The 21,913-nt window shown below is 41.7% G+C and overlaps 1 protein-coding gene across 1 annotated transcript; it reads left to right on the top strand.

Annotated features, from left to right (window-relative positions):
• Window positions 1-11,112: 11,112 nt before the first annotated feature.
• On the top strand, window positions 11,113-12,901 carry LOC141271515 (protein FAM200C-like). Its single transcript, XM_073681575.1, has 2 exons — window positions 11,113-12,463; window positions 12,738-12,901. Exons 1-2 carry the CDS (start codon window positions 11,113-11,115, stop codon window positions 12,899-12,901), a joined length of 1,515 nt encoding a protein of 504 aa, XP_073537676.1.
• Window positions 12,902-21,913: the final 9,012 nt, after the last annotated feature.

Genomic DNA, 21,913 nt, shown 5'->3' on the forward strand with positions numbered 1-21,913 from the left:
TATGCATGGCCTCCTCATCCCCTAATCCTGGTATGTGTGGCCCCATCACAGCACACTAAAAAAAATAAACACTTATACTGACCTTCCTTCCTCACCTCTGCTCCAGCGCTGCGTCCTGTCTGCAACAGCTCATGTCAGCATCTGAGGCGCAGCGCGCGCTCTCAGACACTGATGTGAGCTGCTGCTGCCGCATGCCCTTTACTCTTACTCTTTAGTAGCGGGCAAACGTGGTAGCTTCAGCAGCGGGGCACTGATGTGAGCTGCTGCTGCCGGCATATTCACTCCTCTCCACGCCAGAACTATGTGCGTGGAGAGGAGCAAATATGCATTCACTTTAGTAGCGGGCACTGTCAGCAGGAGCTGCGGCTCAGCGCTTCTCCGTGCCCTTTACTCTTACTCTTTAGTAGCGGGCAAATGTGGTAGCTGCAGTAGCGAACTACCCCTCTGCCGCCGCAAACTCCCCCTCCACCACCGCAGCCCCCACCCCGCTATCCACCAACGGAATCTATATATACTCGGGTATATACCCGAGTATAAGCCGAGGGGGGCTTTTTCAGCCCAAAAATGTGCTGAAAAACTCGGCTTATACTCGAGTATATACGGTATAATGTCTAATTAATGGTATTTTCCATAGCAGTCACTTGTCTGCCATTTAACAGTTTGCACATTCTAGACCAGTATTTTTCAACTACTGTATCATAGAACCTAGTCAAAGATTCCCCAAAAGACAGCAGCAACAAGTGCCATCATATTTCAGCCTTCGTAAAGATGCTTATCAGGAGGATTGCAAAGAGTTACATAGGTTGAATAAAGACCTAGGTCCATCAAGTTCAAACTTTCTCCACCAATCGTATATTTTGTCATTAAATTAACTATAACCCACAATGTTATGCGTACTGAGGAAATCATCCAGCCATTTTTAAAAGCTGTTAGTGTCTGCCATCACTACCTCTTGTGGTCGGGCATTCCACATTCTGACTGCTCTTAACTGTCAAGAACCCTTTCCTATTTAGCTGCCGGAATCGCCTTTCTTCCACCCCCTGGTCCTTAGTATGACCTTTGGAAGGAATATGTTGTGTGCCAGTCCTTTGTATTGATACATATATATTTATACATATAAATGAGATCTCCTCTGAGCCGTCTTTTTTCTAAGCTAAACAAGTACAACTTTTCCAACCTCTCATCATATGAGGCCTTACATCCCTTGTAATAATCTAGTTGCTCACCTTTGAACTTTAAGTTCTGAATATCCTTTTTAAAATGTGGAGTCCAGAACTGGATCTCATATTCTAGATGTGGCCTCACAAGTGATTTATATAGGGGTAACAATACGTTGGGATCACAGGATTTTATCTCTCTTTTTATACACTCTAAAATCTTATTTGTTTTTGCAGCTGCTGCCTGACATTGAGTACTGCTGCTCAGCTTACTTGTAACCAGAATAGCCAAGTCCTTCTCCTGTTTTGTAGTCCCGAGTATACTCCCATTTAATGTGTATGCAACAATAGGATTACTCCGTCCTAGGTGCATTACTCTACATTTATCAACATTAAGTTTCATTTGCCAAGTGTTTGCCCATTCAGAAATGTTATTCAGATAGTTTTGCAATATTGTAATGTCAAGGTTAGATTTTAATATCCTACATAGTTTCGTGTTGTCAGCAAAGACTGAAACTTTGCTCTCAATCCCATCCCCAAGGTCATTAATAAAGAGGTTAAAAAGAATCGGTCCTAGCACAGATCCCTCCGGTACCCCACTGCTGACTATATCCCATTTAGGGAATGTACCATTTACGACAACTCTTTGTTTCCTGTCTTTTAGACAATTCCTTACCCATCTGCATATAGTTTCCCCCAGTTTCTGCTTCTGTAGCTTCAGTATAAGGCTGTTATGATGTACAGTATCAAATGCCTTTGCAAAGTCCAGATAAATCACATCAGCTGCATTACCAACATCCAGATTTGCACTTACCTCCTCATAGAAACCCAACATGTTGGTTAAACACTACTTATCTTTCATAAATTTGTGCTGGCTGCCAGTTATTATATTATTCTCTGCAATATCTTTCTGCAGGTTATCTCTTAGGCTAAGTGCCCATGATGCAGAAATGATGCATATTTTTTCCGCTTCTCCCTGGCAGGAAAAACGCATGCGGTTTTTACATGCGTTTTTCCCGCCAGGTAGAAGCGTTTGTCAAGCGTTTTTGCATGCATTTCTGCATGCGGGTTATCAAGCGCTTTCCAGGCGATTTTAGCATCACTTGGAAAAGTGCTTGACAACTTGGTCACACTATATAAATCCATGCAAACGGCATGGATTTATATAGTGTGACCAAGTAATAGTTAAAAAAAAGAATAAAAATGGTAAAAATAAAGATTATACTTACCTTCCGATGACCCCCGGTGTTTTCTCCGGGGGCCATAGGAAGGTAAGTATAATCTTTATTTTTTATTTTAAAATTCTTTTTTAACAGGTTCTATGGTACCCTAGTCTGGAGGAGAGTCTCCTCTTCTCCAAACCTGGGTACCATCCGCACATAGAATCACATAATATCCATATGTGCAAATGTGCTGACACGGATAATATGCGTTTCAATGCAAGTCAATGGCGGCAATTACGCTGCGTGTCTGCAAAATTAATGGACATGCTAAGTATTTTTCCGCAATGATAATCCGCAGCGGAAATTTCCGCAGCATGTTCACAGCACATGCAGATTATCATTGGGGACCATGGGGCACGTATTACCAAGCGTTTAAGCGTTTTCGCTGCGGAAATTCCACAGCAAAAAAGCTTGAAAAACGCATAGTGGGCACGCAGCCTTATAATGCCCTCAAAACTTTGCACACTACTGATGTCAGACTTACTGGACAGTAGTTACCTGAATCCACCTTTTTACCTTTCTTAAATATTGGTACCACGTGAGCCATCCTCCAATCCTGTGGCACCAACCCTGTTACAAGAGAGTCTAAGAATATGAGATACATCAGTCTCGCAATTACTGAGCTCAATTCTTTCAATATCTGTGGATGAATGCCATCTGGGCAGGGGATCTATAAATATTTAATTTGCTCAGACGCATGCGTACTTATTCTTGTGTTAGGGTATGTGCACACGATGCAGAAATGCTCAGGATTTTTTCCTGAGCGTTTCTGCATCTCTCTGGCAGGAAAAAACACATGCGGATTGTACATGCGGTTTCCTGCCAGGGACATGCGGAAATGAAGCGTTCTTCACTTTCATTTCCGCATGCGGGTTGACAAGCGCTTCCCAAGCGATTTTAGCATCACTTGGAAAGTGCTTGTCAACTTTACACTATATAAATCCATGCAACCGGCATGGATTTATATAGTGTGTGAATGTCAAAAAATAAATATATACTTTACCCTCTGATGGCCCCCGGTGTCCTGCTTCATCGGTCCCGGCTGCCGGCAGTGAAGACTGTAGGACCTTCCGACGTCAGCGTCACGTGACCCGTCACATGACTCTGACGTCAGCGAAGGTCCTTCATTCAACCGCGAAGTGCCGGGAACCAAGCAGGAGCGCTGCGTGGGCCGTCAGAAGGTGAGAATATATATATTTTTTATTTTATTCTTTTTTTTTTTAATGGTACCTGGGTCTGGATGAGAGTCCTCTCATCCACACCCGGGTACCATCCGCACATTAGACCGCATGAAAAGCGCATCAACATATACAGTGATGCGGATTCCATGCGGTCTAATGCAAGTCAATGGCGACAAAAGAGCAGCGTTTCCGCAAAATTAAATGACATGCTGCGGATTTTTGACCGCAGCGTTTACGCTGCGGAAAAATCCGCATCATGGGCACAGCACATGCGGATTTCAATTGGGGAACATTGCTGCCCTTCTACCATGCGTTTTTAATGCGTTTCCGCAACTGCAAAAACGCCGCGGAAACGCATGAAAAACGCATCGTGTGAACTCAGCCTTAAACTAGGTATATCAGGTGGTGAACTTTGATTTTTGCCGGAGCAGTCAGTTCATTAGTGAACACAGATGAAAAATGCCTGTTTAATATCTCAGCCTTTTCTTTGTCCTTTATTATTATCTTGTTATCACCTTTTAAAGGGCCGATATCATCCGTTTTTTTCTTTTTGGCATTGATGTACAGTATTTATAAAAATTTGGGGGATTTATTTTAATGTTGCTGGTGATTTGTTTCTTTGTAGATAACTTTGCCTGCTTGATTTCTTTTTACATTTCTAAATGAGATCTTTATACTCCTGAAATTTTATTTCTGTATTCTCAGCCTTCAAGATCTTGAGTGCCCTTTGATTTTGTCTTATTAAATTTTATACTGTCTTATTTATTCATAATGGTTTCTTTTTATTCCTGGACATTTATCAGAGGGTATAAGTTTTCTACAAGATTCTAGTAGTATTTCCTTAAACATGCCCCATTTTTGTTCGGTATCCCCAGTTACCATGACATGATCCCAGTCTACATGATTAAGCTCTTCCCTTATTTTGTTGAAATCATCTTTCCTAAAGTTCCACGTTTTTTCATTTTCCCTTTGAAATGTTTTATTGAATATTACATTGAAACCTACCATATTATGGTCACTGCTTCCCAAAAGCTCCCTGACCTGTAGATCTGAAATTCTATCTGGTCTATTTGACAGGACAAGATCCCACAGATTATAAAGATTATCTCCCTGGTTGGTTCATCTACCAGCTGAGAGAGGTAATTGTCTTGAACTGCGGATAAGAACTTGCAGCTTTTAGCACAACCAGAAGATTCTATGTCCCATTGAATAATAATAATCTTTATTTTTATATAGCACTAACATATTCCGCAGCGCTTTACATACATTATCATCACTGCCCCCATTGGGGCTCACAATCTAGATTCCCTATCAGTATGTCTTTGGAGTGCGGGAGGAAACCGGAGAACACGGAGGAAACCCACGCAAACACGGGGAGAACATACAGATGTCTTTGGTGGGATTTGAACCCAGGACCCCATCGCTGCAATGCTGCAGTGCTAACCACTGAGCCACCGTGCTGCCTGTATGGATAGTTACAATCCCCCATAATAAGGACCCTATTATTTGCTGCCTTTTTAATTTGTTGTAGCATTTCATCCTCTACCTGTTTGGCTATATTGGGAGGCTTGTAGCAAACTCCAGTTAACAGCTTTCCATTATTGCAATCCCCATGTGATTTACCCATACCGACTCTACATTGTCACAGCCCCCCCAATGTCATCATTGAGCACAGGTCTTAAGTTGGATTTAACAAAAATACACACCCTTCCACCTTTTTTGTCTTTCCTTTCCTTTTTAATGTAGTATAACCCTCTACGTTTGTTACCCAGACATGGCTTTCGTCTAGCCAGATTTCTATAATCCCCACCACATAGTAATCTGTGGCCAACATAAGAGTCTCCAATTCATTCATTTTGTTTGCAAGACTTCTTTCATTTGCCAGCAGACATGTTATACTATTAGCACATTTATTACTCCTACTCACCTCCCTACTTTTCTTCCATATCCCAGCTCCCCCCTAAATCGTCATTAACCCATATTGTCTCACTTTCTCTGTCTACTCTATCTATTCATTGCTCGAAAATAGATTGTAAGTTTCTTTGGATGAGAACAAGAGTTAGGGTTACTTGGCAGTGGAATGTTTTTCAGGGGTTCCACTTTGATAATAACCTTGGATACCACTGTTCTAGATTCAGGGGCAGACATATCACTGGGGCAACCTGTGCAGTCGCACAGGGGCCCAAGAGATAAGGGACCCTTCTACCACTTCCAAAGCAGCAAGCTGATTCTGTTATAGACAGAACTATTGGACTGAAAAGGGCCCATATAGCACAGGGGCCTTTTTCTGTCTGTATTTGACACTGTCAAGATTTTAACCCTTTAGTGACCACCAATACAACTTAAATCTGACCTAAGATGTAAGAGAATAGCATCCCCCGACTGCTGAAAATGCAGCAGCTGTCTGCTGTACACTATAGCTGACACCCTGCTGCATTAGTCATGATCGGTGTTCACACCGACCATGGCCGTTTAACACCTTAGATGCTGCTGTTAATAGTGACTACAGCATCTAGATGGTTAATAGAGTGTGAGGGTTTACTCTTTAACCCCATCGGCACCCTGAGATCATGATTGTGTGGTCCTGATGGTTGCCATGGCACCAAATAATGGCCTTACAGTCTGCCAGCTGTAGTAACCTGTTCAGAAGTTAGCAACATTTAGGTGGTAAATATAACATTCTTCTTTTCTGTCATGCCACTTTGCATTAATTCCTGAAAAGCACTCGAAGGGTTAATAAATTACCCAAAAATAGTTTTGAATATGTTGAGGGGTGCTGTTTTTAAAATGGTTTCACTTTTGTTTTGTTTTCTAATATATAGGTCCCCCAAAGTCACTTCAAAACTGAATAGATCCCTAAAAGAATGTGTTTTGTAAATTTCCTTGAAAAAATGAAAAATTACTGCTACAATTTTAAAGCTTCTAACATCCTAACAAAATAAAAGAACGTTTTGCAAATGGTGCTGATATAAAGCAGACATGAAGGAAATGTTAATCATTAACTATTTTGTGTGGTATGACTATTACATCAGTATTTGTAAGCCAAAATCAGGAGAGAAACAATCAGAGGAAAAGTATAATAGAAACACGTCACCACTTCTGTATTTATCACCCACTCCTTGTTTTGGCTTACAAATACTGACCAAATACTGGACGTGTCAGCGTGGCCTTAAAGCAGAGGTGGGGAACTCAAGGCCTGCAGGCCGTTTACAGCACTCGATAATCTTTTATCCAACCCCCTGGGCAGATTCCCAGAGACCGCAGTGCTTGGGCCGTCAGCTGTATATTTACGTCCACCCGCTTGTTAATTTTCTCTTGCTCTGTGAGCACGCGCACGCAGTGTTCACTACTGAATGCTGAGGCACATGCAATGAAAGATTACATCCTGACACCAGTGCCAGTGACTCGCCCCCTGGGCCTAGTGTGGACGTGTGTGGGATACCCGGAGCCGGGTCTCTGGGGGTTGTAGAATCCGTGGCGGTGACCCGGTCCCGAGGCTCAGGGTGGTCAGGCCGATGGCGGTATTTTGTGGGGGTTTTAGGTTAATTGTCCGACTACGCCACCCGTGGATTGCGGCCAGCGCGGACCGCCGCTGCAAGGCAGACCGCTGGGGCTGATGATGTGTGCAGCTGAGGTAGTGTGACTCCCCACGGGAAGAGTGGAGCCCCAGGGCAGTGTAGTTGATGGTGAGGGTGATAGTGCACGGAGTCCCAGCACTAGTAGTGCTGGTGCGGCAATGAAGCAGGAACGACTCAGAGTCTTTGCAGTGCAGTTCAGGGTCTTTACTGGTGATATTAAGGCAGACCATCCCGGGAGTACTGGCTAACATAAGGGGCCTGGTCAGTCTGCGAGCAAACAGGAGTTCCCCTGGCCAGGTGGAGTTGTAGGCCTCCCCGTCTATCTGCACTCTTTCTGGCTACCTTGCTGTAAGCGGGTAGAAGTAGCCCACGTCCCTGAGTATACCGTGTGGTGCTCACCCGTATGGCTGGTGACTTGGGGCCTTCTGTTAGCCTCCGCTCCTGGATGGCGGTGCTGGTCCCTTCCTTGTGACTGAGCCTCCGGGCTTCTATGGCCAGAGGACCTGGAATCCCCTGCCGGCTGGTTTCTGCTGCTGGGTGAATATCAGTCCCCACAGCCTCGGACTCCTGTGTCCGGTTCCTAGATTCTTCTGCCAGGGCGAGCTATATCTCTGCTTAGCTTCCAGCCCCTGGTCTTCTGCTCCTAGCTCCTATAGAGCTCCTGCTGTTACTCTCCCTGTGTCTGGAGCTGTCTCCAGGCTCTGACTCAACTCATCCCGCCCCAGACCCAGTTTATAAGGGCAGATTCCTCCCCTCCCAGGTCTGGGCAGGAAGTGTTGCATGCTTAGGGCTCCTGACCAGAGAAACCTCCCACTTGCTCTCAGATGTAATATTTCTATTACTGTGGCAACCAGACCCCTGGGGTGCCACACCAGCGTCATGACGTATTTTGTTTGCTGAGTTATATATTTTTATCAATTAACAAACTGCAAAGTGAATGAGCATGAGAAATCTAAATCAAATCAATATTTATTGTGACCACCCTTTGCCTTTGTAAAGGGAGGGAAAAGAAGATGCCGAGTCAAGAAGAGTTAAATTGTACAGTAATGTGTATTGATGTTTTATGGTTATGTGTTTATATAAATCTGCATTTTTATCCTTATGGCTGGTCTGTGTCTCGGTTTTCCTTGAGGTTTCACCTCAAGGCCATCCACAGGGAGTGGAAAAGGCTGTCCATAGGGGAGCCAGCGGAAGGCATAGGGATACAGCTTGCAGCAGTCAGGATAAGATATAGTTAACAGTTTGGTAATAGCCCACATATTTGGAGGGGTTAGATCAGATAAAAAAGGGAAGCACTTCCTTCTTCAGGAGTTGAGTGATGAAAGTCAGGAAGTCTCAGACAGTGACAAGTGTTACAGGTTCAATTCCAGTGGATGCAGCAGCAAAGGGTCAGTGCAAATCTCTAAAACAGTATGAGGACACATCTGAAGTTTTGAGCAGGTCCCGGGTTGGTATTGGGCCTAGGGCCCAGAATAGGGATCGGATTCCATGGCTCTGTCTCCCCTGTGAGGAAGAGGCAGGTTGGGTCACAGCAAGAGGCAGCCCCTGGTACCAACAGAAGCTGTTGAGGTGGGGGCAGGTCAGGCAGAAAGGAGGCAAGAACTGATAGTGCACTGGACAAAGGGAACATCAACTGGAGTGGACTCTTGTTTCATTCTGTGTGCTACAACCACATGTATCCGAATTGCACAGTAAAGCAGAACCTGTTAAACTAGACCTAAAGTCTCCTGGTGTGTGTGCAGCTGTATCTGGTCCCAAGGACGGGGAGGTAACAAGGACTTCCGTACGACAAGTGAGTACAGAATAAATCCCACAGCACATCACACACATGTCAGATTCCTGTTCAGAAGAGGGATTTCAGGGCAAAAAGAATCACTTCTGGCCCACAGTATCAAGTCCTGTGCCCCCCTTCACCTTCAAAACAACATCAAGGCATCAATTCTTCTCTGTACACTTACGCACAGTTTTTGAAGGGACTCTGCTGGGAGGTTGTTCCAAACACCTTGGAAAACTAACCTTTCATCTTCTGTGGATGTAGGCTTGTGCCTCGCTGTGCAAGTAGACCTTAAAAATAATTTCATTTGACAAACGAGTAGTTTATTCATTCACCATGTGATTAGCAGTCTGTTTATATTGCACCATTATCGGGAAATGCTCCTTCACAATCATTGGGCAGTGTAAATCCAGCTTAACGGTATTTAGAAAGACTGAACATACGCTTGATGAAAAAAGGGCAGGAAACTAAAACTTATCAATATTGGACAATATGATTTACAGTAAGTAGCGTCATCTGTCACTTAAAATAATTCATGCAAATTCTGGATGGTGACTATAGTGTTGAAAAGACTGATTGAAGATATTGTTCATTTGGTTAATTCAAATTTGCACAATTGTAAAAACAGCAAACTAGATAAGTATTTTACTACAGGCCCCTGGCATTAGTGATACCACTCTGGCTTTGAAATAAAAAAAATGCCGGAGTGGTGCTTTAAAGTGATTCTGATTAACTCCACATAAAGTTTAGCTTTTGTAGTAGGATTTTCCTGACATTTTCTTAGTTGCATTTTACAGCAAAATTCATGGTCCATAAACAGCTTACAACACAACAAAGAGATCTCTTTGTTAAAAGTTATCAGACAAGAGAAGGGTACAAACCAATTTCCAAGGCATTAGATATACCAAGGAATAATGTCATGTCTCAGTTTCAGGACTCAATCTGGTGACCTCTTGCTGTGTGGTCGGTTTCCCTTTCTGCTGAGCCACATCCTGTTTGGCCTCTGTCCAACTGCTGATAGTTCTTTTGTCTTTTCTCTCCTTCCTTTGGTTTGCTTCTATTCAGGTGTCTCCAACTTCCTTATTTGATTCTGTCCTATCACTTCTTGGGAGGGGCTATTTATACTCACCTTGCACCTGCCTTCTTTGCTGGATTTATTTCAAGATGAGTGTTTGGAGATCCAGCTCCTCGGCTAGGGATTATCTCACCTGCTGCTGCTTTTCCTATGGTTTGTTTGTGTGTCTTCCTCCCCAGCACCCTTTTCTTTTATGTTTGGGGTCTGGGAGGTTTTCCACATATTTCATTTGTTGTGTGGTTCTTCTTATTTTCTTCTGTGTTTCCTGTGTGTCTGTGTGAACACGTTCTTAGGTCTGTGCCTCTTCCTCAGATTTTTGTGTAATTCACTTTATAGTTATTACTTTTTTAGTGTTGCACATTGTTTATAGTGTGCAGTTAAGGACATTCAGGGTAAGACTTCGTTGAGTGGGGGTGCCATTGCATATACTTAGGCCAGTGGTTCTTAACTGGGGTTCTATCGAACCCTAGGGGTTCGGTGAGTCTGTCTCAGGGGTTCGGTGGAGCATCCACCACGGAGGTCAAGACACACCCGACTCATTAAGTAAATTCGTGATGACATGCCCCGCTTGGCCATCACTTGCTGCAGATGATCACGTTACATTAATTGGCCAATCAGTGCTGCGGGGAAATTAGTGTGCTCAGTAATCCATACTAACTATGTTGAGCAAAAAAAGAAAGTGGTCGGACGAATATGTACAACATGGATTCACATGTATCACGGAACGTGATGGGAGTCAGCGTCCTATCTGCATGATTTGCAATGCCAAGTTGAGCAACTCTAGTCTCGCACTGGCCAAACTGAAGGAACACTTCTTGAAGCTGCATGGAGATGGGGAATACAAGAACACAACGCTTGCTGAATTCAAGGTGAAAAGAGCCAGATTCGATGAAAGGGCCACTCTGCCTGCTCTTGGATTTGTACCTGTGAACAAACCGATCCTCACCGCATCGTACGAAGTTGCTTACCTGATCGCAAAGCAGGGCAAGCCGCACACCATCGGTGAAACACTCATAAAACCAGCAGCGTGAAAGACGGCGAATCTGATACTCGGAACAGCGGCCGAAGGTAAATTATCCCAAATTCCTCTTTCAAATGACACCATCAGTGACAGAATAGAGTGCATGAGTAAAGACATCTTGGTTCAAGTAGTCGCAGATCTAATTTCAAGTCCGGCAAAATTCAGCCTTCAACTCGACGAGACCACAGACGTTTCTAATCTATCCCAGCTTGCTGTTTTCGTGCGCTATGTGAAAGACAACATGATGAAAGAAGAGTTTTTATTTTGTAAGCCTCTTACAACAACAACTAAGGCAGCCGATGTGAAGAAGCTTGTGGATGACTTCCTCAGAGACAACAATCTTTCATGGGATATTGTTTCTGCAGTTTGTATGGACGGAGCTCCAGTCATGCTGGGAAGAAAGTCTGGTTTTGGTGCGCTAGTAAAAGCCGATGCACCACACATCATTGTTATGCATTGTATTCTGCACAGGCATGCGTTGGCAACAAAAACCTTGCCTCCAAAAATGGCAGAAGTATTAAAAACTCTAGTGGAATGTGTGAACTATGTGCGAAATAGTGTTCTGAGGCACCGCATCTTCAGTGAGCTGTGTAAAGAAATAGGCTCTGAATTCGAGGCACTCCTGTACCATTCTAATGTTCGGTGGTTATCCCCGGGACAGGTGCTGAATCGTGTTTTTGCCATGCGTGTGGAATTAGCCCTGTTTTTGCAAGAGCACCAACATTGTCATGCAGATTGCTTCAAAAATCCTGAGTTCATTCTAATTTTAGCGTACATGGCTGATATATTTGCAGCTCTAAATCATCTCAATCAGCAGATGCAGGGTGGTGGAGTCAACATCATGGAAGCAGAAGAATACCTGAAGGCTTTTACAAAAAAAATTCCGTTATGGAAACGACGAACAGAGAACAATAACTTCGCAAACTTTCCCCTTCTGGACGACTGTGTAAGTAAGATCGAAGATGTGTCTGGAATCGGAGATATTTCTGTATCCATGGAACTGAAGCAAACAATTGCCACGCACTTAGATGAGCTTGCAAAGTCTCTCGACGGATATTTCCCTACAAAAGAGTCATATCCAGCATGGGTGAGACAGCCGTTCACGTTTGCTGTTGAGATAGCAGATGTCAATTATGAATACCTCAACGAAATCATTGAAATTCAGCAGAGCCAGGTTCAACAGCAACTCTTCAGAACAGCAACACTCTCAACGTTTTGGTGTCGACAGTTGGAAAAGTACCCAATTATTGCTAAGAAAGCCCTGGAATTTTTTATACCATTTGTTACAACATATCTCTGTGAACAATCCTTTTCGAGGATGCTGGACATAAAAACAAAGAAAAGGAACAGACTTTGCTGTGAAAATGACATGAGAGTAGCACTTGCCAAGGTGAAGCCACGCATATCTGAACTGGTCTCTCATAAACAACAGCAGAAGTCACACCGATTTGCAGGTATGTAATTTGTTGTGAGTTCATGCACTGTGTTGGTTTTGTTCTTTGATCAAGGTGATGTTCATGCACGGTTCATTTTGTGTACCAGTAAAAAAACATATACCTATGTCTTGAATTTGGAAAAAAGTTATATTTGATTTATCACTAAAGAAAGGTTTGGTGAATGTGCATTTGAAACTGGTGGGTTCGGTACCTCAAACAAGGTTAAGAACCACTGACTTAGGCGTTTGTCTCTCCTGGTTTGTACGTAACCTGTGTGAATGTGTTTATACAGTCAGAACAAATACTTTGACAATCATGAAGAAGTGGCTAAAATGTAACATAACAGTGACATTGCCTAGAACTGTATGTCCCTCAAATATTGATGAGACACGAAGAAAATTAGTCCAGGAGGCTGCCAAGAAGCTTACAGCAACAGAAGAAGCTGCAAGAATTTAAGGCAAGTACCGATGGTGTACTGCATGTGACAACAATGTCCCTTATTCATATGTCTGGCATATGGGGTACAGTAGCAAGACAGAAGCCTTTTATTACAAAGAAAAACATCCAAGCCCGGCTACTTTTTTTTGCCAAAACCTGCATCAAGCCTGCCAAAAGCATGTGGGAAAATGTGTTATAGTCTGATGAGACCAAGGTGGAACTTTTTGGCAATAATTCCAAAAGGTATGTTTGGTGCAAAGCCAACATTATGCATCACTAAAAGAACACCATACTTACAGTGAAGCATGGTGGAGGCAGCATTATGCTAGGGGTCTGTTTTTCGGTAGCTGGAACTGGGGCTTCAGTCAAGGTCAAGGGAATTATGAACAGTTCCAAAGATCAGTTCATATTGTATCAAGCCCTTCAGACCCCTGCTAAAAATCTGAAGATGAAGAGGAATGTCACCTTTCAGCATAAGAAAGACCCTAAGCATACCTCCAAATCAACAAAAAAAGGTCTTCGCCAGAAAAAGATCAAAGTTTTGACACAGCCGAGCCAGAGCCCTAAACAGAATCCAATTGAATATTTGTGGGTTGACCTAAAGAGTGCTGTACACAGGAGATGCCCTCACAATCTAACAGATTTGGAGCACTACTTCACGGAAATGTGAGCAAAGATTACCATTTTTAAAAGTGCCATGCTAATAGATTCCTACCCGAAATAACTGAATGCTGTCATACATTCAAAAGGTACAAAGTATTAGTTTAAGGGTGTGCAGCCACATTGTTTTAGTTCTTTATTTTTCTGTTTCCACCCAAAAAGATTGTAATTTGATTTCAACTGCATTGTACAAATTATATGTGACATCACATGTAGCAAAAGTTCTGAAATGATTCTTCTTGGTATGATTTTTTACTCCATGACGAATACCTAGCATTTTAATAAGGATGTATAGATATAGACTTTTTATATCCACTGTATGCAATGGAAACTACTATTTTAATTGTATCTCTTTTTCTTTTGTTGTCTGCCAATTATTACTAATGCAGCAATTATTGCATTTAGCCATGCAGTGCACTAGAGAATCAGGTGGAAATATATTCAGTTTGATTCACTGGTTGCAGAGATAAATTACATATACCATGTTTACAGCAAATGGAAATAAGTAAATTTTAGTCTAATTCTTTGATAGCATTTCATTTAGCTTTATTGATTCCGTTGCTAGCCAGTAGTGCGTGTCCTATGTAGCTTGCAGCAACCCAAGCCGGCAGAATGCTTCCCCAGCTATGGCTGTTATATTAACATATTGACAGGCAAAAAACATTGGCAGACATATTTTAAAAACTTGTGCAAAGGTAAAGTAAACCACTTCCTGTCTGATACAATTTTCATTTTCGCACCTTCCTCCAAGAAGTGTAACTATTTTATTTTTCTATTGACATAGCAGTGTAACACGGGTACTTTAGATGCAGTGACACAGAAACACAGAGCAGCCAATACGGGGGTAATAAACAGGGGAAGTTTATGATAACAGGGTCAATCTCCACACAGGGAGTAACACGGGAAAAAAACAAGGGAAAAGCAGGTAAAAGTCTATCACTAACTAGATGTAGCAGAGTTGAACCGGTTATAATCGACAGTTTTTTCACTTAGCTGACTCTTGCTCCTCACAAGGCAGTGGCCAGCTGATGCTGGTGTTGATTTTTCAGGCTTCCCCGCCCAAACAATGCTCCGTCTTCTGGCGGCAGCGGGCGGTCTCAGGTTTTACCCGCTGAGCCCCTAGTCCATAACACGGCACCTCACATGCCCGGCTCCACCGACCCTGCGTCTCTTCTCTAGTCGGCTTGACTCCTCCGGTCCACTGCACTTGGCTCTTGCTCCCAGTCCTGGAGCCAGGAGCCTGGACCCTCTCACGCTGCTCTGCTGAGCAGGACCCAGCTCCGCTTTCCCACGCAAACGTCCTCATCTCTTCCTCTCTCTACCCACGTCACCAGTCTCTCGGTCACCTGACCTCCCAGCTCTCTCTCTGGACATGCCCCCAGCTTCCCAGTCACTTGACTCCCGTGCTCGCAGTCTGTCTTCCCCCTGCAAGCAGAGGCACGGCCCCGGCAGTTCCAGATCCCTTGCTCTGAAAGCACTTACACCCCGGTCTTCCCCCTTACAGCAGTATGTTGGCTTAATGTTTGGGGGACAAGTTTTAGTCTTGAATGATGCTATTCACTTTACCATATAATATACAGCCAAACAGAAAAAAAAAAATTCAAGTGGGTAAAGTTGTGGAAAAAAAACAATTTCTCAATTGTATTTTTGGGTTTCGTTTTCATGTTGTTCACTGTGCACTAAAAATTAACTGGTAACTTGATTCTGCAGGTCAGAATAAGTATGGTATTACCAAATTTATATAGTGTGGTTTTTTTTACTGCTTTTAAAAAATTCAGAACTTTTTGTTTTAATCTGGTTTGTGTCACATAACTTTTTTTTCCATTGAAGGAGCTGAGTAAGTGCTGTTTTTTTCTGTGGTGCAAGCTGTAGTTTTTATTTGTAGCATTTGGGGTATCTTTCATATCTAGATTGACATGAGTTAAAGTTGTCCTCTTTATCTTTATTTCAATAAATGTGTTGGCAACAAGATTCTAATATATAATTATTACAGGTTCTCCTCCAGCACTTGTTAGTACAGCCTTCTTTACAGACTGCACAGCGCTCCTGACCACATGATAGAAGTTGATGGAGGGACATTTTACCAGATCTGTCCATCAGTCTCCTGCAATTGAAAAACACTGCACATAATAAAGCTGTTTTTCAACTGGAGGAGACTGATGGACAGGTCTGGTCGCATGAGCTTCCATCAGCCGCCATTTTGAAAGAATAAGAACTGTGTAGTCTATGAGGAAGGCCGTACTTAAAAGATCAGAAGGAAAGCCTATAATTCTTATATATTTGTAAGTGCTAACAAAATAATATTCCCAAACAGATTTATTAAAATAGAGTTATTGTGCCCAACCATAGATGAGCAAATTGAATCCGCTATGAATTTAACAAAAAATTCAGATTTCCCCAGCATTTTAATATTTGCAATTCATTTCACCTGAATCCACCAAAATGGTAACTGGTCACCACTTTGCCAGACTCTTTTTAGGTCCAAGAAGGGATTAATAAATAATAAAATGTTATACTCACCTCGCCCCTTAGTTATTGTGCTGTTGCAACTTCCTGCCCAGCCTTCCACCTGCTTCCTCTAGTTCTCTCATTGACTTTTAGTCCTCCAGCACATCCCAATATGAGTAGACCATGTACGCACATCATAGACATTAGTGACATGCAAGTGGCCTGTTCAGCATTAAACGGGTTCAGAGACCTAAAAGTGAGTATTGCAACACTGGAGGGAGCAAGTAGAGGAGCTGTTTGTGCATGACAGATAAGGGGCAAGGTGAATACAATATTTTACTATTTTTTTCAGCTTTTTCCTTCAGCTCTATTTATTATTGATTGGAGTGTTTAGAGACCTTGGAGCATGATAAATGTATTTTAAAAACAAGCGGTGAACTTTCGATGCACATCAAATGAATATGATGCACATCAAATTTCCTGTCCGAATTTGAACAAATCTTATAAATTCAGATTTTAGGAGATTCGCTCATCTCTGTGGTCAACCTGTTGAATATAAAACCTATTGCAATTTTATTGGCTCAGTGAAAATGTAGGTTGAACAGGCAATATATTACATATCTTGCATTGGTTACATATGTTACTTTGGAAATGTGTGCAGTAAATGTGATTTTTTTTTTCTTTTATTTTGGCACCACCACTAAGAAAATGTATTAATCATGTAATTGATCCAAAGTTATCATTATTGTGCTAAAGTTTTACGAGCACGCCGAAGATACTCTGTTAGCAACCGAGCGTGCTCGGATAAGCCCTTATCCGAGCACGCTCGCTCATCACTAGTGCTCAGCTAATCTCGACTTTTAATACATACAAGTGTTCTTTCAGACTACCAACACTTGACCCTTATGCATAAGCTGGTGTCTGTCCTTATCAAATAGATAAGCCTTCTGTTGGTACTGAAGTATTGTTATCAGTTTTTAAGAAAGCCTGTTATGTTTCGAGGATCTGGTGTTAACCTTTATGACAAGAAGTTTACCCCCTGAAACATTGCAAAGTAAGGGTGAGTATTCAACCTTGAAGATGTGATGAACAGAAACCAAGAGATGTTGGCAATTTGTCTTCTCAAGAGTGATGTTGCTACTAAGACACTCATATGAAAGAGAAAAAATGCTCTATGTCAAAAATGATAGGGAGTTGTCATTCAGTCATAGCCTAAAACTGTACCTCTTTTTGGATCAACAATCTTTAGTATTATTATTATTTAGTATTACTTTTTCACCCCAGTTCATAGGTACAGAGTTCATGCGGTTGAAAAAAAACAAATGACAAGTAAAACCAAGGGTAGGGAAAGGATAAAGAAAGGGGCAAATGCACAACCACAATGCATGATCCAGTCTGTCTCAAAAGAGCAATTCGTTCCCTCCTGAACTCAATTGTCGATCGCTTGGACGAAACTGCCAGAAAACAACTTAACATATTTACAAAAGTATTTATGTTATTTTCTTCTAAAAAATCATCCAAGCCTATATTAAAACGATCAATGGTTCATCAAGCAATTTTCACCAGAAAAAAAATGGCAAAAGGGGCAACATTTTTTTCAGGTGAAAATTGCCAATTTGACCAAATTTTTGATAAGTACGTAGAACACATTCTGGCATTGCCATACGTGCCCGACAAGGGTATCATAATTTGTGCCACTATTGGCTGGTGTATATTTCTGGCAAAGGCATACAGAAGTTGAAAGATGTGCCAAATTCATTAAGAGGTATGTACACCTCATTCCAGTATTCCCTTAATTAAGACTGGCATACAAAAATGCCAGTCTTAATTAATGAATTGGGGCCCTAGTGATTACAGTATGTGCCACTTGTTTACATTCAATCAAGATTGTATGGAAAAAGGAGGAGACACGAATAGTAATGTAATTATTTCCTCCTGTGAAAAGTCTTCATATATATAACAATAAATAATACTTCAGCTTTTTTTTTTATATTTCTTTATTTTAAGAAAAATAGAGATATAAATTTGAGACTGATGTTTCTTTAGTGTTATGAACAATGTGGAGTAAATGCAATATTGTCTTCAGTGTGACAGTCATTTACTGATGTTTTTATTATAATTTTTCCTAAGTGTGTTTCTCAGTGATGAAAGCATTTAGTATTGATCAGTGTATAAAAGATATCTTTATTACTTATGAATGGATGTGTTTCAATATATTTTTAAAAGTTAGGCTAAGTTCAGACAAGCCTGTGAAAATCAGGCCAGTCACGTCCACAACTTACTGGCTTAATAGGTTCTGCGGGTGCTTGTCACATCACAGATGCTGTCCACTATAGCGTCCACTATATCATATGGACCAGAATTGTGCACACAGCAATTAATTCATGCTATAAAAGCCTATGTTCACTAGCACATTTTCTATAATTCGACCTTGTGCTGTCCATGTGTGGTCCACCACACACCAAAAACATGCTCATCTGCGTGAGCCCTTAGGTGCAGGCTAAAATAACAACATAGATAACATTTGGTGCATAGAAAACCTGTCATTCTATATAAGTGGAAATAGACTAAGAGTGCTTTCACATTGCGTTTTGCCAACCGTTCGTTGGTCCCATTGGGGCTTACGTTAGAACACCCCTGCAAAATGGGAATCTGGCGTATGCACCGAAGGGACCACGGACTATAATGGTGCCGAAAGAGTAAACATGCGCTCTGATGTGCATCATTTTGTGGGCGTACACGCCTACTTGAGGAGGACACCTAGACATAGTAGACCACAGTTATGGCTCCGTTGGTGCATAAGCTCGAATCCTGTTTTGCGGGGTGGAAGGGGTTTAGAAGTAAGCCCCAACGGGACCAACAAACAGGTGTCAAAATGCAATTTGAAAGCACCCTAAGGCTATGTGCCCACGATGCAGAAATGCTCCGGATTTTTCCTTAGCGTTTCTGCATCTCCCTGGCAGAAAAAACGCATGCGCATTTTACATCCGTTTTTTTCAGCCAGGTAGAAGCGTTTGCCAAGCGTTTTTAGCATGCGATTTCGCATGCTTTTGTCAAGCGCTTTTCCAAGCGATTTTAGCATCACTTGGAAAAGTGCTTGAAAGTTGGTCACACAATATAAATCCATGCAACCAGCATGGATTTATATTGTGTGACCAACATAATGTTAAAAAAAAGAATTAGAACGTAAAAATAACCTTATACTCACCTTCTGATTGTCCCCTCTCTGCTCCTGGCGTCGCTGCTGGCTCCGTGGCGGGTACCAGTAATGTAAAAGGACCTTCCATGACGTTGGCGGTCGCGTGACCTGTCACATGACCGCTGACGTCATGGAAGGTCCTTTTACATTACCGGTACCCGCCACGGAGCCAGCAGCGACGCCGGGAGCAGAGCGTGGGCTATCAGAAGGTGAGTATAAGGTTATTTTTTATTTTAATTCTTTTTTTTACTTACAAGTACTATGGTACCCGGGTCTGGAAGAGAGTCTCCTCTTTTCCAGACCCGGGTACAAGTCAAGGGCGGTGATTTCGCAGCAAAATCGCACTAGAATTGGACTTGCTGCGGGTTTTACCGCAATGCGAATTCGCCACGGAAATTTCCGCATGATGTGCACCGCACATGTGGATTTGCATTGCAGTAAATGGCAGACCTATTATAAGCAATTTTAATGCGTTTTTGTAGCGAAAATACGCCGCAAAAACTCATTAAAATCGCTTCATGTGCACATAGCCTAACTTCGTTGCAAAAGAATGGCACACTTCTACTAGGTCTTGGCCATGTTCTTTCCACAGGTTGATGCCTTCAGTTCACACTGCAGATGTCAGCTGACACCAAAAGGTTTCAAGAGAATTAAAATTGAGAACTGTATATGGGGTAGTATAAGGGTCTAACATATCTGATTTTGGAATGCTGATCCTTTTGTTCTCTAAGTCAGGGTTCCCCAACTCCAGTCCTCAAGGCCCACCAACAGGTCATGTTTTCAGGATTTCCTTAGTATTACACAGGTGATAATTGCATCACCTGCACAGGCAATAATTCCATCACCTGTGCAATACTAAGGAAATCCTGAAAACATGACCTGTTGGTGGGCCTTGAGGACTGGAGTTGGGGAACCCTGCTCTAAGTGATAAGCCGCAGCCAGAGAGCGGCTCTCATAGAGAACACAAGAACGCTCATCAGAGCAAGTGCTCCTATGTGTGAGAGAGTCAGGTGAGATAGCTCCTGATAGAAACGATCGCAAACCATCGTTCAGCTGACAGCAATTCAAAATGTATTGGGGGTTTAAGGAATAAGGTGTAATCATTACAGTTGTAATCAAAGCATACAAGTTCAGATAACATTCAGAATTAGAACAATTTATAAGGATAATGTCGGACAAATCAGTAGTTGTGGATCTGGGACAGAAGATTAAGATCAGTGAGTTTAAAAGATTTTCATATGCAAATATCCACTTCAGAGCGGAAGTAGACTAGAATTCAGAGAAACGAGACAATCTGACCAAAGTATAGAACCAAGATAAGGAAAATGATCAAAGTTATCAGGACAGTAAGCAGAATAGCAGTCAGTAAGAGTGTGGAACAAGATATAGTTTACCAGGAATTCACTGCTATTCAAGTGAAAAAAAGATTTAAAAATTCCATGCCAAAATTACACACTTGGGTAGTCATGACACTATAACTTGGAAAAGCATGGTTTAAATTGAACGTGGATATAATAATCAAAATAATATTAATAATAATCATTTTTGTTTTTATAGCACCAACATATTCCCAATAATGTTGTCTAGTTGTTGATGTTATTAATTGGACTTGTATGCTTAGAAAACAAATGTAATGATGAAACCTTATACTTTATTCTGTCAAAATCTGTCTGAAGGTACATGTAAAAACAATAAGACATTACATACAAAGTAATACAAATAAAGTAAGCGCCAAGCCTACAAGCTTACAATAAATAAGGAAAAAACACAAATATTAACCCCTTAGTGACAGAGACAATTTAGAGCTTAACCCCTTTACAACCCAAGGTGGTTTGCACGTTAATGACCAGGCCAATTTTTACAATTCTGACCACTGTCACTTTATGAGATAATTACTCTGGAATGCATCAACGGATCCCCCTGATTCTGAGAATGTTTTTTCGTGAAATATTGTACTTCATGATAGTGGTAAAATTTCTTCAATATCACTTGCGTTTATTTGTGAAAAAAATGCAATTTTCAAAATTTGAATTTTTATGCCCTTAAATCAAGAGAGATATGTCACACAAAATAGTTAATAAATAACATTTCCCACATGTCTACTTTACATCAGCACAATTTTGGAACCAAATTTTTTTTTTATTATTAGGGAGCTATAAGGGTTAAAAGTTGACCAGCGATTTCTCATTTTTACAACAAAATTTACAAACCAATTTTTTAGGGACCATATCATATTTGAAGTCACTTTGAGGGGTCTTTATGACAGAAAATACCCAAAAGTGACACCATTCTAAAAACTGCACCCCTCAAGATGCTCAAAACCACATTCAAGAACTTTATTAACCCTTCAGGTGCTTCACAGGAATTTTTGGAATGTGAAAGAAAACAATGAACATTTAACTTTTTTCACAAAAATGTTACTTTAGACCCAATTTTTTTATTTTTTTTTGCCGGGGTAACAGGAAAAAATCGACCCCAAAATTTGTTGTGCAATTTCCCCTGAGCACGCAGATACCCCATATGTGGGGAAAAAACACTGTTTGGGTGCACGGCAGGGTTCTGAAGTGAAGGAGCGCCATTTGACTTTTTGAACTTAAAATTTGCTTGAATAATTAGCAGACGCCATGTTGCATTTGGGGAGCCCCTGATGTGCCTTAACAGTGGAAACCCCCCACAAATGACATCATTTTGGAAACTAGACCCCTCGGGGAACTTATCTAAAT

Source organism: Phyllobates terribilis, unplaced genomic scaffold (genome assembly GCF_046119375.1).
Source record: "Phyllobates terribilis strain yellow unplaced genomic scaffold, ASM4611937v1 Scaffold_5__5_contigs__length_657084704, whole genome shotgun sequence".
Lineage (NCBI taxonomy): Eukaryota > Metazoa > Chordata > Amphibia > Anura > Dendrobatidae > Phyllobates > Phyllobates terribilis.